This window comes from Syngnathus floridae, chromosome 4 (genome assembly GCF_059516105.1).
Source record: "Syngnathus floridae isolate MCC-2025c chromosome 4, RoL_Sflo_1.0, whole genome shotgun sequence".
NCBI lineage: Eukaryota > Metazoa > Chordata > Actinopteri > Syngnathiformes > Syngnathidae > Syngnathus > Syngnathus floridae.
Genome location: NC_142416.1, coordinates 18,551,938 through 18,567,804, shown reverse-complemented (window position 1 = coordinate 18,567,804; position 15,867 = coordinate 18,551,938). Strand labels below are relative to the sequence as shown.

Below are 15,867 nucleotides of genomic sequence, written 5' to 3'. Positions count from 1 at the left end.
CTAAACAAGAACCGTTCATCCCCGGGTTACACTCCACATCGTGTCTGGCCTGCTGACTTTGATTTTTTTTAATGAACAGCTCAATATCTAATTCATTAAAGTGGCTGTTTCATTTGATGCCTTTTCCTGACGCCGGCTGAAGCGAGGCAAGCGAGGGAGATAATGTCGATGGAGATCCGCCTGCACACGCTCAGCGCGTCCCGCAGAGGGACGAGGGGACGTCGGTCGATTGTGCCCCCCGCCCCAACCCCCTCCGTAGGGGCGGAAGCAGTTTTAGTCGCTTTGACTGCTGAAGGACGGCAGTGGTAATTGGCCCTCGTGCACGCCGGCTTAACAATCGGTATGGGACGAACGACCGCACGCGCTTTTCCTTCTCGCGGCGTCCATCTGCCCGGCGAAAAAAAAAAAGCATACAGAGGCATATTAAGCTTTAGCGCCGTCTTGAAAACAAGCGCCCCCCCCGGCTCAGCTCGGTGCCAAAGAGTGGCTTCTACTCGCAGGCAATTAGCATCGCCCACATTTGCAAAATCCTTTTAGCCAAATTTACATTCATTTGTTTTCAATTGCGCTTGTTCTCATTTGGTTATTCCAGCTGATTCGGTATCAAGATAATTCACGTAAGAGTCTCAAAGAGCCTGGGCTATTTTTCTTCTGACATTCAGGGCAAAATTGTCGGAACCTCAACTTTGACAGAAATTCACTTATCGTGGCGGATCATGAAATGGATCACCTGACTTATGTTGAAGATCTTTTTGTGGCTCTCTCAGAACACGATTGTCGTTCAAGGATGCGTCTGGACAGTGTTGCCGTTCCACAGAGCCCAGCGCCACAAAAGTATTGATTTCCCTTCTTGTCAGGAGGCAGGGAACTGTCATGCGGAGAAAGCCGACCTTGGCTCCTCTTCCTCTTTGCCCCCCCTCCCCGGCAGTTCCAGAAGTGTGGAGACAAACAACCGGGTCTCCAACGGGGATACGTTTGAGAGGAAGAAAGACTGAGGAAGTGAGCGAGAGAGGAGCTAACAGTCAAAGCCAAGGCCGGTTCCCCAGAGTTGTCAGTGGGCAGCTCGGTGTCTGCTTATCGGAGCCGTTTGAAATGACAATGGCTTGACTTGTATTTTCCTCCTGAGAGCATACTCAGATCTATAAACCAGAGTCGGGAGGCAGCAGGTGGCGGCGGGCGAGTGAAAGCCAGCGCCTCGTTTGCTCGCTATCTAAGCCTTTGAGGCCGACGGAGAGGAAGGAAGGAAGGTCGTGGAAGGGGAGCTTTTTCATGTCGAGGCTGGATCAGGGTTTGACAACTAAAAAGAAAATGGCTGTCACCTGCAGCTACAGGCGCGGCGAGACCGCTCTTCCTCCTCGGCGAAGCCGGCCGACGGAGCAGAAGCTACAAAGCGCTCTCGCCTGGTTGGATCAGGGTGACAGACACTTCAGAGACCTCGATGTAGTCGCCAGCCTCGGATCAGAGTCTTTTGCTAACATCTCAGCTCTTTTGTAAGCCCCTTCCAGGAGATTTTTTTTTTTTATCCCCTTCTCCATTCACTCTCTTTTTTTTAGATTTGGAAAAAGTCCTAATAGAATTAGCCGCATTATTAGCATCTGGCACTGGAAGAAAGGAAAGGGGGAGGGACTTAAGTACAGTGGATTTTTTTTTTGGGGGGGGGGGGGGGTTCTAATTTTACACCACACAGATATTTTGCGCCCAAATACGGTCACGCCTAATCATGTGAGAGCGAAGGTGGTGGTCTCGCCTCGATTGCAAAGTGGCTTCTTCCCTAACTGCTCATATATGGAAGGTGGAACCCGCGTCGCCAAATCAAAGGCCCTCGGTGGGAAACTAAGCCTCCATAGTCTCCGTGGACACGTAATTGCGCCGGCCAAAGCGACACTTGATCGACACAACAACAGGTGACCAAAGTTAATTAGGCCATTCCAAACCAGTATAGATGAACACCTCCATGCCAATGTCGCCCCTCGTGTCACACCAACATGGGTCAACATCTTCTAAAATCACACAGAAAATTGGCGCCACACCACCCCTCCTAAAATAAACAGCAAAATAGAATCCAGGATTTTTACTAACAATAAATTACTGTATTTTTTCTCATTCATTGCCTCACAGCCTGAACGTCACACTGACGACATCTAGAAGGCAAAAAAAAAATCTCAGTTACAATGTGTCTGTTGGCGTCACCGAAGGATTGTCCAAGCAAACAACACAAGAGCGTCTTTTTATTTGTGTAAAAAAAAAAAAGTGTGTTCCATCCCGTGTATTCCCCGCTGGCCCTGACATGCTGCTTTAAGTGCTGCTCTGACATTAGCTGAGTGTAGTCACACAATTTGGCCTGGGGACAAACGCTAGAAAGGCCCCATAAATATGGATGCCCCCCCCAATGTCTCGTCTTCTTTTTTCCACCCACTGTCCCCTGTGCATGCGTCTACGTGTGTTTGTGTGTGCGTGGCGGCGCCATTTGCTCTGTCAAAAGCATGTCGCCACTGTTTGTTTACTCGCGCTGACAGAGATACACTCGCCACTTGCTAACTGAGTGCCAAGCAAGCTGCCGGTACTCCTGTAAATAATCCACTCGCGCAAGTCGGTTCACCAAAGGGCCGGAAATTTCCCGGAGTAAATATCTGGAAATTTTCACTGGAATTTTAGCTTCCATTTCAGTATTTGTGACTTTAATTATTGACAATTTTCAATTTAATGTACTGTGTTATAAAAGCTGGCCCACTTTTGCCTTGCTTTTAACAGGCGGGCGAATGCATTAGCATGCATTAGCGTGTCGCTGTCACCCGCCGTTACGTGACAAAGCTCAGCGCAGTGTGTTAGAACGACGACGACCGAGCCGGTCGCCGGCGTACCTTTGCCCCCGCTGGCGCCTTGGCAGCCCGGCGGGCGCCCCGTGGCTGCCCCGATGCCAGCGCGTGCGCAGGCGTCAGGGAGGGGCCCCCGCTGGGAGGAAATGGGCCATTAGTGCAGTCCTTGCCCCAGTGTTTTACTCCACTTCAGTACACATCACACAAGGCCGCCCCTCTCGCTCTCTGGCGCTCTCTCACCAGCTAACACATGCTAATTAGCCCGGCGACAGGGCGCGTATCTTCCTGCCTCGGGAGCATATGTGCAGCTGCACAGCAAAGCTGTCTTGCGAGGACCCGGCCCGGGAGCGGCGCCGCTGCTTCATTAGCTTTTCTTTCATGCCCATCAAATAAGTGGAGCCGGAGAAGCAACCCCAGTGATTCTTTGGAGTAGACCTTCAAAGTCGGAAATGGCTTCTAAAACATACGTTACATGAATACGTCGCCGAGTTTCCCCACACCAGCGACCGCAGCCCTAATGAAGATGATCGTCATAACGTTACAATAATAATGCGGCCGTCTGGAAAACTAATCTTCCTCCTTTCGCCTAACGACCTGTGAAACAAAGCCATAAAAAATGGCGGCGTGTGTTTGTTTTGGACGATAAGACGGGCGGGTTGATTGGAGCGGAACAATGGAGAGGTGTTGCTTGTTAGAACAGTTTATGAATCCTCTACCACGTTTTTGTCAACTATTACACCATGTGATATACTTTGGGATCGATAACTTACATGTGAATTGGTTTTCGTTGACAAAAAGAAACCTGTTAGCGTGACGTTAGCTTGCTAAGGCTACATGTCATTTGGACATGTTTTCTTCATTTTACATGGACATTCCATTCCAAGTTTTTTAGCATGCTAGCCATAATTCCGCTAACAGACTTTGTCCCGAAAGTATTTTTTCCCCCGACCTCCTGTCACTCAAACAACTTGAAACCGAGCGACTGTTTTTCTAAGAAGCGTATAATTCTTACAGTAAGATTGTGTGACTGTTTATAATTAGCCTTGCTACACCAAATCCTGTCATAAAATAACTGATGTGTCAGCAACAGTATTTGACGTAATGTTATAAATACTACCATTCATTTTGTTGGTTGATCATGCTGTACTTTGACGATTGGGCCATTTCCGCGTCTTCATAATTAAAACGTAATCGTCTCTCTTATCACGCCGCCAGATCATGCGAGTATCTAAACACACGACACTTCGCAGAACGACGTGGGGGATCAGTGTCAGGTGGATTACACAGGATGATGAGGTGATGCGTGTCGCAGAACCCCCCCTCAAACACCCCACCCCCCAAATCTCTCCTCCCCCGCACCTCGCTTTTGCTGGCGATGTCCTGATTAAAAATTTCAGCTCGGCTGCCTTTCTAATTAATTAGCGAGGCCACTCAGAGGAGCGGCGGACCAATTAGTCTGCAGTGAGGCCGATGATGCCTATCGCTGGAGCATCACTGCGCAAGCTGTCGCTCGCCGCCCTGCGGCGGGGCCGGGACCCTCGGGGGCGGCGCCCCAGCAGCGTGCACGCTACATGCAGGAAGGTAAATCATGCCTGCGTGTTTTCATTGACAGCGTTAGAGAGTTGATTACTCTGCTTGGAGTTTTAATTTTTTGACCCACTGAGATAGCAGTAATTTATTTTCAAAAATATTTCTTTTTTTTGTTTTAGTTTTTTAAATATACAGTATTCAAAAAATAATGTTAAGAAATTATATTAGTTTATTATTATAATTGTATGATGGAGTTATTTATTTTTTTAAAACATTTTTCTTATTCCATTATTAAAAATCCATTCATCCATCTCTTGAATCACATATTCTGGTTTTTTTTTTGGTAGTTTAATATAAATATATTTTTTTGAATAACAATAATAGCCTTGATACTCCCATTCACACCTATGGAGAGTTTACACTCTTCAATGAACCAGCCTGAAGTGCAACGTCTACGCAGGAAGGCCGCAGCTGAAATTCAAATCATGAACCTTTTCATGAATTGCAGGAAAACACGCTAAGCACGAGGTCACTGTGCAGCCTGACTGCAAACTGCTACCGCAATACGAAAACATATCGTTAAATGAATGCCTCTGAGAGTGTCAATCAAGACTGAACATTAAAACAGATTTCGACATTCGGTACGTCGACCTAATATCGTGTCCGGTTGGATTGTACAGAATATTTTTGAGGCGGGGAGGGAGGAAAAAAAAAACTATTTAGCCACTTTAACCATGCTGTGCAAATTTTGGTGAGGTCTGATGTGTGACCATAAGTCTGGTGGTCTTCAGACTTTGCTGACTTACAGTTAGCGAAGTCTAATTTCCACTTCAAGGGCTCGTCATCATCTTGTGCAAGTCGACGTTTTCGTCGCACTTGATAAAATAAAAAAAAGGGCTGAGACGGCTTTTTATTGAGAAAGCGCCAAAAGCGAGGGAAAAGGCTGCCCCCAAAACACGTGACAGACACGCAAACACGAGCTGGCATGCAAATAATTACAAAGTGGCATGTTTGAGCATAAAAAATGAGCACACACACACACACACTCGAGTCGCTTTCGATGCCGTAGTGGCTGATTAGCGCGAGAAGCCGGCTTGAATATTAGAAGAGCACAAGGAGGACGTCAAAGCTTTGTGCGAGTGTCTCTTTCATTAGACACAACTCCAGTGGACACACACAAACACACACAAAAACACACACACACACACGAAAGGGAGTAAAGCCACAAGGCGGCTTGCAAACAGATGTACTTATTAGATCGACGTGTCTGACATTTTGTCGACATAAGTAATTAATTTCGCCTTTCTATTGGGAAGGTCCAAAGAGCCCAATTAGCAAGCCTAATATCGCCGCATCGTGTTATAAAAAAGAAAAACACATATTTTTCTTCCCCCCCTTTTTAAATACAGAGGGAATATTCAAATGGCTCGCCTTTATTATTCAAAGGCGTAAGCAAAAGTCACGGGCAGGGAGACGAGATGGGAGTTGCACTCGCGGGACCGCCAAGAAGATGATAATCAATCTTTTATTTCTGCAAATAAACACAACGTGCCTGCTCCCGCTTCATGTCCGGATTCGTTCGGGTCCTTTTCCTCATTTTCAACCGCTCTTTATTGATTTAGTGACAAAATATGTGGATTGGCAGTCAATGAACCTGCTAATTGTCATATTTAACGGACTAGCTGATGTCGACTTGTGCTTAAGGCAGCAAACTTAGTCAATTGGTTTATAAACATCCAATCAGTCATTTATTTATCTTCAAAACAAAAAAATCCCAAAATATTCTTTAAAAAAATGCTGATTAAGATTCACAAAATCCACAAACCCAAAATATTCTTAAAAAAAGATTTAGTTGATAAAGTTTCAAGAACGTGGTTGTTGTATAAACGATTCATCCAAAAAATAAATTTTGTTTAGAACAATGCGTAAACATTGACCCAATCCAAGCGACAATAAAAAGGTCACGTCGGGGGAGTGAGAATTTTATACTTTATTTGATTCCGTCCCTTTCTCTCTCTTTTTTTTCTTTATGGCAAGCCATTGTGGTTCTGTGTTTTCTATTTTCACAGTTCGTTCAGGTATTTGTTTTCAGGCGAACCAACTCGGGGGGCCCCACTACTGCAAGGCCCCCGCTCTCTGGCCCGACTCTCCCACTCGTCTAGCTATAACAAAGTCAATATTACAAAGAGGTAACACATGTCGAGGTATGCTCCGGGCCCGCCGCGCCGCTGTGATCCAGCCATCGGGACACACACACACTTATACACACACACACACAGCGACTAAGCAACACGCTGAAGAAAAAAAAAAAGCCTACCTCCGTGCCCCTTGTTGGGTGATTTTTGCGGTTAAAAATGTTATTTTGGCTCTTACGTGTGTTAGCATGTGTGTGTCACATGTGCGAGTGCAAAGTACTTGTTGGTACATTTGGAGTGTGTGAGTGTGTGTGTGTGTGTGTGAGGGTCAGTTTGTTTTGTTTTTCCCCTTACTTCAGCACATCTGAGAGAGCTTTTCTGGAACTCCTGAGCCCTGTCTAAACAAAGATGGCCCAAAGTGAGGCGTGCAAGGGGTAGGCTGCAAGTGCGACTGTGTGTGTGTGTGTTTGTGATTCTTCAAGCAACCTGGGACCTGAAGGGCCTTGTGAAGAAAAAAAAAAAAAAAACAAGCGAGGAAGAGGAGGGGGGTAGGAAACCGAGCCCCTGAGAAAAGCAGCTGGAAACACGGAGACTTGTGGTCTTTTTTTTTTTCTTGCCAACTCCTCTTCATCCCTTCATACCATCACCTCGCTCGTCCTCTTCCTCCCATCCTCCCCTGGCCCAGCTGCACTCACATATGTACCCCCCCCCTTCCACTCGCCGACCACCGTTCCTCCCACCCCAAGTCAATGCCATTGCCAAGGCGAGGCAAAGCGTCACAGCTGCGAACACTTTACAAGGCGATTTAACGCCGGCCGGCCGGCGCAAAAAGGCACGACATTCATTAGCGAGACGGCTTTAGGATGCGGTGAAACGTTAACACGCAATTGACCAGAGTGGGGAAAGTAAGCGGAAGCGGAGGATGATGATTCTCACGATCTGGCCTTCGGCACAAATTTTCATCGCCAATAATTGCTAACCTTTCGAATGATTCGTTTGTCGGCATGTTAGCTCGTATGCTAAGTTAGCACAATGACTCGGGAACAGCGTCTAGCCGCCACTTTGCCCCCTCTATCTTGTGAACTTTGTAAGGCTGATAAAAAAGGAAAAAAAAAAAAAAAAGACCCAGATGGACTTTTCCTTTTTGCACGCCGTCTCCCTTACACACACTGAGCAGACACGCACACACTTGCTTTTGGGAGTGACAAAGTGTTTTTTGTCGCGGAGCCAGGCGCCATGTAGCCACTGGTTGGGCCTCACCTTCCCCCTCCTATCTTCCCTTCATCACTTTCTTTGGGATTGTTGTAAACATGGAAAGTCGACGCTCGCTGCACACCTGAAGGCTCGCGATGCTGGCGGAGGTAAAGGAGCTTAAAGATGTTTGCGTTGTTTTTGTGTTGTTGGTTTTTTGCCATGGAAGACTTTTTTTTTTTGGTACGTGAATACTGTGAAAGCAAATCTGCTGCTTCAAGATGCTGCATGCTGACTCGGGGAGGAATTCTTGTGTGTGTTGTGTTTATGTGTGTGTGTGCGTGTTTGCACTAGCAGGAATGTGGGAGTGTGCGAGTTTGTAATCGCACCCTGCAGGCGACTGTGACGAGTCTTAGCGATGGTGACCTCCTGTCGCCGTCACACTGGAACTATGTGTGTGTGTGTGTGTGTGTGTGTGTTGGTCACGAATAATCCTTTGACTCATATTGTGGTCTTATTGCATTTAAGTATGTTGCGAAATTGGAAAACATCCAAGCTAGAGTTTGTCTTCTGGGTAAAATGTAAACAACCGATATGGCTGATGTGTGATTATCTGCCTTTGTTTGGGAAGAGATACTTTGATTGACAGCAGTCAGGGTCAATGGCAATACGAATATAAATCAATCGACAGAGGCGGCTGTTTTTATATTAAGGCTGAAATATTTTGAAAAATAATCTAATTGCATCCTTCTGTCTATATTGCGATTTAATATTGATTTTTTTTTCAAGGTCCTATTTTAAGAAAATAAATGTCTATATTTTTCTTATTTTAATAAAATAAGAAAAATATAGGCATTCAATTATTTTAAGAAATAATAAAATATATTTTTGATTATTTTAAAAAAATTATTAAAAAAATATTTTTTTTCTCTGGCTTTATGTCAACTTTTCATGTTCCATGAAACACTGACCACACATTTTCAATTGGAATCATTTTCTGAGCTGATTGGGATCACAGGATAATCGTTTTGGATGATCTTTCAGAGATTATCACCGACTTGGATCAGACGAGAGCAGAATCGCTCAAATTCGGGCCGATCATTGCGATGCGTGTACCCGCTTTAGTAACAATTATTGTAATACAGCTAAATATTCCGATGATACGTAGTGACACATGACTCATAGTTTGTCAGAGCTCATTAGTGAAAAGTGTGCCGAGCAAACTGGTTGCTTCCATGTATGGGCCTCCAAGTGAGGGAAGGAAGGAAGGAAGGAGTGCACATGAATACACAAAAACACATGCATCCATCTCCCTTGCCAATCCACCGGGGACTCACGGCCCATTTGGTTGCCATTAGCATAGCTCTGGCCCGTCGTGGCCCGTGTCAGAGCCCAGATGCGCAGCTGCACACAGGACAGGGGACCTCCGCCTCAACGACTGGCAGCCGCTTTGGGCTCCAAAGCAGAACTGACAGGGGCGACAGGCCTTTTTGCACGCTGGGGATTGAATGGACAAGCTAAACCCCCCCCCCGTACACTGCTATCATTTTCCTCCGTCACAGAATTTCATCTGTATTTGTTTAGTTCGCACCGCATTGCTATTTACAGTCAGATTCTAATCAAAGCGCGGAACTCCAAGGCCAAACAATCCTAATTTGGATCTGTCAAAAAATATAAATAATAAATACGAAATGCGATCCTCATCTCGGTGCCATCACCATAAGTCGAGCGGAAATAAAAAAAAAAACAAGCAGCAATTAGCTTTAGCATTCCTTCTGTGCTTCCTCGAATGTTATGACTGCACTCCGATCTACAAAGCTTTTGTGTTATTTGTCACCTGGTTCCAATATGGACACTGTGCGGTCCTGACGTCTCAATCCGAGGCCAGGGCCCGTCTTTATGACATGCAACGCCGCCGCCGCCACATTGGCTGCACATTACTGTCAGGAAATTGGCTAGGTTTTCAGCAGCTAAAGCTCACGGATGAGATAACACCGAGACGAGCGGACGCTCCCGGTGTTGTACGAAGGACGGGCAAACACGAGGAGCGCACATGGCACGCACACGGGGTTTTCATTTACGAGCCCGGCTTTGCTTAACACGCCCGACAAGAAATGCGGTCTGTGGCGACGTGTTGAACACGGGTAAAGGGATTCCATTAAAGCGGGAAGGAACAGTACTGGGCCATCTGTGCGGATTTGCCGAGATGGCGGTAGAGAGAAAACAAAAAAAAAAAAGAAGCCGACTGGCGAGCGTTTCAGACATTAAAAGCGACAGCGCGGTAGTGCAGCTGAACAGGATGCTGCTATTAGTCAAAGATCAGCATTGCTTCTGTGGTCTCATTGTGTCTCGGTTGACGTCTGATTCCTGCTCCGGCTCGCTCGCATGTGTCGCCGTTGGTCCCGGGCCACGGGCTCTGTTTACAAAGCGTATCCGAGCCAAGAATCCAGCCTGGAACCATCTTGTCGGAACGCTACAATACTTCCACCCATCTGTCGTGCTAACGTTGGTCACGGTGAGGCCAGCCCGTCGCCGGTCGTGAGTGTTTACAAGTTGGCCGGGGTAGGAGCTGCTGGCCGAGCAAAACAGCCATGAAACATCAAGCCTGCAGCTAAACATTATCCCGAAATGAGACACACACTTGAGTCAGATAAGGTCTGAGAATGACGCCGAGTGAGTCAAGTTGTTGACTGCGACAAGTAATCTGCAGCTGCGAGACCCCTCACACGTTGCTTTGGTTCGCTATGTCATGATTTGAATACTAGCTAGTAACTGCTAATGCTAACTGTCCGTTTACAATGGAAGTGGCCAAAAAAACGGGACAGTTAAAGATACTAAATTAAATTGTGACGGGTACCACGACAAAGTGGTAAAGCCACAGAAGCCACCCGAGCCAACCAGTACTATCGTGACTTTGGCATCCTATGCAAAAGAAAGTGAAAAACACAGATTTGGCAGAAAGTTCCGTAAAGCCTCACACACAGACCCCCTCATCTCCTGTCCTGTCCTTTATCCCACGTTTGTCCGCTCGTTGCGAGCCAAAGAGGAAACCCTGGCGAGACGCTAACACGGTGACTAATGCTGCGTTTCTACTCTGGCCTCAGATAACACAACCTTCTGTGACAAATATGTGCGAGGGGAGTGGTGGGATCCGGGCCCGGTGCTCGTCCCTGACCAAAGGCGGGCCAGGTTAGAACTCGGGCCAAGCGCAAAGCAGACCCAGGCGGTCGGTCGCAAGGAGACTCGTACGACGGGTGTGTGCAGGGGGGGTGGGGGTAAGGGGGGGAGGCCGTGTTTACTCTTTTGTCTCTCTTGTTTCGTCCGTTAAAGCAAACACAGATGTTTCCGATGGCCGCGTTGGACGCATCTACACGCTCGCTTCCTTATTAAGAGCCTTGTAATCAATTTGTATTCTTTCAACTTCTTCCTCTGTCATCCTTTACTCGTGAAGCCTTTAACATCTCTTTCTGGCTCCAAGCCGAAGTCAATCTAAAAAACAAGAACTCCTCCAACCCCCCAACCCTTGATTCTTCCCTTAGTTCCTCTTGCTACTTTAATGTGTCTTTACACCACGGTCTGCTTAATGGCCCAGATATGAGCGCTTACTGCTAGCCGGGGTAATAATTAGAGGGGCGCCTTGCCTTGCCTTGCCTTGTCACAGCGGCAGCCCCGCAAGATAGTGCCACGCTCTAATTGCCGTATTAGACGCCCCTTAACTATCTTGTCAGCTGTCAGACGCTAGCTGGGCTCGTAAACAGCCGAGGTGCGTTTGATATTTCCATTTGTTTGTTTGCATCCGCTGCTGCTACTGTTAGGCCCCGCCGCATGTGAAGCTAATTTGCAAAGGGCATCAATCTTCTCACGGCGGATGTAAACTCAAAATTTCACAATTTATCATCCATCCATCCATAATTGCACAATGTCAGTCAAATCCTAAAAGGGAGTTGATGTTATTTAAGCAGAACGCAAAAGTCCATAAAAGTGCTGAACTATGACGGATGTTCAACATTGAGGTCGATCCTCCTCCTTCGCTCTCATCGACCGTTCCATTTCGGGACATTGTGAAATGCCGATTATCAGATCGTGCAGACGCCGGACTATGACCCGCCACCGTTGACATGCGACTCGCATGAGTCAGACGGCGGCGGACTGTAAATTCATAAAGATTCTGATAAGCCGGAGTCATTTCGCAGAGCGGCCAGATTCTGCTGACTCAAAGAAAACATAGCAGCTGCACCGTCATCGTTGACGTCGCAATGTTTGTCGCGTCGGGCCGTGCTGCAGCAGATGTTTTCCGGCGAGTCGTTAGAGAGCAAACGCGGCGAGTGCGCTCGCACTTAACCCCTCGCCGCTGAGAGCTTTCAACGCAAGTGCACCTCTCGCGGGGTAATTGAGCCTCCATCCGAACAATTTCTCATAATAATGTGGATTTCCTTCTGCCCCCTGCAGGCCATTCGCTGCACGCTGGTCAACTGCACGTGCGAGTGCTTCCAGCCGGGCAAGATTCACCTGCGCACATGTGACCACTGCAAACATGGCTGGGTGGCTCACGGTAAGAAACCTTTTTTTATTATTATTTGAAATTTAATATTAAACTTTAAAAAGTCAAAATATACTTTGATCCTATCATATTTTTTACCCGGAAATATCCAAGGTAACCCCGTGGCCCCCCCGAGGAAAAACATCTTAACACCGCCACTGCGTAAAAGGCAATTTTACCCGAAAAATATGTTTTGAGTTTTAACATTCTTATTTGTGATAAGAAGTGTTCAAGTCAAATGTAAAATTGCTATAAAACGCAACTTTCCTCTTTCTTCTCGTAAGCTTTGCTTGTGCATTTTGGATGGCCCAAAAGCCGCACCTTAGCACTTCTTCCACACAGGTGTAATAAAACAAAAACAAAGAGCCCAAAAAGTACAAAGAGAAAAAGGCGTGGAAGAAAGCCGGATAAAAGAAAACACCTGTTTGGCTCTCCATAGCGGGCCGAGGGGCTCTCTGGGTGAATCAACACAAGGACCTGGGCGAATATTTCCCAGACTCTCCCCGTGAAGTGTCAGGCGTCCCCCCCTCCCCACCCCGATCCGTCTCCCCCATCGCCCTCCCTCAACTTTTCATTTCATGTCAGCATTGGCAGCCACTCTGACAAGCACTTCTTCATTTTTTATTACGTTCGTGTCTGGCGGCGAGGCGTTGTCAGGCGAGGCCCAAGTCCCGGGATCAGAGAAAGCGAGACCGGGCCAGGTGTCACCCAGACTGGCGAGGAGGGGGGGAGAAAGGGTGTGGGGGGAGGTTGAGGAAGAAACAAGGAGAGGAAAGTAAGACGGACAAGACAGAAGAAAAGTTGAGTGAGGTCGCAGTATTGCGTGGATTATGTTTTCCCCGATTTACGCCTGTCAGGCTACCTTGTAGCAATTTGCTTGCCCTGCTTCCCTAAGGCAAGAGCAACATAATGCAGCTCGAATGACATTTTTCGCTTCTGCCAAGTTCTTTTCCTTTGGCCCCAACGTTTTGCTTGACACTGCTAATATTGTTCAAAAAGATTCCACAAATGTATAAACACAATTCTCGCCCCATTTGCGGTACACTAAATAAGACTCGCCTGGCAAGTGGAGAAGATAACTCCTGATGCCGAAGTCAATTATTTATATATATTTTTTTCAGCCCTGGACAAGCTGAGCACGCAGCACCTGTACCACCCGACGCAGGTGGAGATTGTGCAGTCCAACGTGGTGTTCGACATCAGCAGCCTGATGTTGTACGGCACGCAAGCGGTGCCGGTGCGGCTCAAGATCCTGCTGGACCGCCTCTTCTCCGTGCTCAAGCAGGAGGAGGTGCTGCACATCCTGCACGGACTGGGCTGGACCCTGAGGGACTACGTGCGTGGCTACATACTGCAGGTCAGACCCGGCCAACCGAAACCAGGGGGGGGGGGGGGGGGGGGGCAAAGCGCTACTTTTGTCAAACTAAAGCTCCTCGGCATAGTTCCTTAGCACTAGGATGCAATAAGATGGTGCCAAAGCACTACTTTTGTCCGAGGAAAGCTCCTCAACATTGTTTCTTGGCCACAAGACCATGCCAAAGCGTTACTTTTGTTTAATTAAAGCAAGCTGCCACAAGATTTGATCAAATGCTTGCATAGTTTATGCTAATTCATCAAACATACAATGAAAAATGAGAATTTTTTTTTTTTTTTTTTTTACATATTAACCATTTTTTTTTAAAGCTCAGCCACGAGTGACCTGGTGCATCTATCTCTCAAAACAAAAAACCTGCCCCTTGAGCTGAAGCTCTTCTCACCTCAGTGCTAAAGCATCGCTGCATTGTATTTTAGATATATATTTGTTTTTACAGGTTGCAATTTCAAACCATTTTCTTGAATCGCGCCACAAAAAGGTGGATCGAGCCACTTATATTTCAGGCGGCAATCATAGGCCACTTCCACACTTTCATTTTGTTCCCCTTACTGAGAAGAGGGACAGAAGCAGTTTTAAAAAAATAATAATAATAATACGAAGAGAAAAATGTCACGCCAGCAACCTACATCTCCCCTCCTTCTTCCTCTGTAATTGCACCAAAGGGTTCTGGTGCTGAAACCCAAAGTGTTCCTGCATGAATTAGTGTGCAGCCAGCGGACGGACATGTGCAGATGCTTTTCTTACCGTGCGTGTGTGTACGTGTGTGTATGTTGTGTTCACATGTGCTTATCTGTATGCAAGTGTGGTGTAATATTCCAGTATAAGTGGAACAGCATGGCAGGAGTGAATTTGAAGGGGTGGGGGTCTTATTTGAGGTGTGTGCGTGTGTGTGTGTGTGTGTGTGTGTGTGTGTGGGGGGGGGGGTCTCAGTGTTTGCACGGAAACGGCTTCTGTGACTTAAAACACTTGCAGATCCAACATTTATTCTTCCAACTATAATATCGAGGGCTGTTCCTAATATTTTGACTTTGACTTTTAAACAAAACTTTGTATGTATAAATAATAATAAAAAATTATAATTTTGTGTGTATATATATATATATCTAAATTAATATATATATATATTTAAGTTATAGCCATTGCACTTACTTTGAAAAGTGATTAATATAAAGTGATCAGTTTACAATCATTGTTTTTTTTTTAATTAAAAAGCAAATCAGGCTCCTAGCCACCTCGTCCAGTTTTTAACAATATAATAACGTCTAGCGACGGTTCCCTTATTATTCAGCAGTACCTACAAGTAACGACGCACGAGGCTGGAAGTTGCGCAACGATGTGACTCTGAGACGCAACCATAATTATTATTAGCAGCGCCGCCGCCGGAATGAACTCTCATTGTTGTCGGCTAAGTAATAGCACGTGCCACCGCGGCCTTTTAGCCGCTAATTTAGTGAAGAAATTAAGCACAGTGCACCTCGCCTGCAGCGGAACAAAAAGTAAACAGACAGACGGCAGGACGGACGGACGGGGGCGTGACTAAATATGTGTACACTGGCCAATTTACCTTTGTAATAGGCTGCTCATAGTGCAGAAGTTAATCAATAGCGTTAACGACTCCGCTGGATGGAAGTTTGATTCGAAAAGGGGAGGAATTACACGTGGCGTCAATAACCATTAAAATAAATGATTGGCTTTTTTTTTTTTCGCCCTTTAGTTTGCTTTTGTTCACTCCTGTCCGTACTGTCTTTGCTTGGACACGAGTCGGGGATGAGGACAGGATCATAATTCTGCACTATATTCTTTGTATCTATTATATCTTTTTATCTGTTAGATCTATCTGATTATCTAGTGTAGTATTTAACTATCGCATCTAGCCTCAGTATCGACTGTATCAATCATCTATCATTTCTATCATCGAGTATCAAGTATTGAGTATCGAGTCCCTATCGAGTACTAGTATAGAGTCTCGTATCGATCTAGTACTTAGTATCTATGTAGTATTGAGTGTTTATCTAGAAACTAGTATCGAATGTCTATCGAGTAATGAGTATCTATCTAGTATCGAGTGTCTAGCTAGATTGAGTATCGAGTACCTATCTAATATCTAGTATAGAGTACCAATCTAGTATCGAATATTTAGTATCGACTTCTAATATCAGCAGTATCTATCTAGTATTGGGTAACTATCTAGGATCGAGTACCTATCCATCCATCCCTCCATCTATCCATTCACCCACCCATCCATCTTGTTGGCTCATTGAGCTCGTCGGAATGGCCCCG

At 46.1% G+C, this 15,867-nt stretch overlaps 2 protein-coding genes across 7 annotated transcripts in view; one reads left to right on the top strand and one right to left on the bottom strand.

Moving 5' to 3' along the window:
* cntln (centlein, centrosomal protein) overlaps nt 1-15,867 on the bottom strand; it is a 224,174-nt gene that overhangs the window by 122,987 nt on the left and 85,320 nt on the right. The window lies entirely within an intron of this gene.
* The window catches only part of bnc2 (basonuclin zinc finger protein 2), a 105,056-nt gene that overhangs the window by 61,163 nt on the left and 28,026 nt on the right, over nt 1-15,867 (top strand). For all 4 annotated transcript variants that reach the window (XM_088374813.1, XM_088374811.1, XM_088374812.1 and 1 more), the window contains 2 exons: nt 12,122-12,224; nt 13,334-13,569. In XM_088374813.1, the coding sequence (XP_088230939.1) occupies nt 12,122-12,224; nt 13,334-13,569 (339 nt within the window). The remainder of the gene's footprint in view (nt 1-12,121; nt 12,225-13,333; nt 13,570-15,867) is intronic.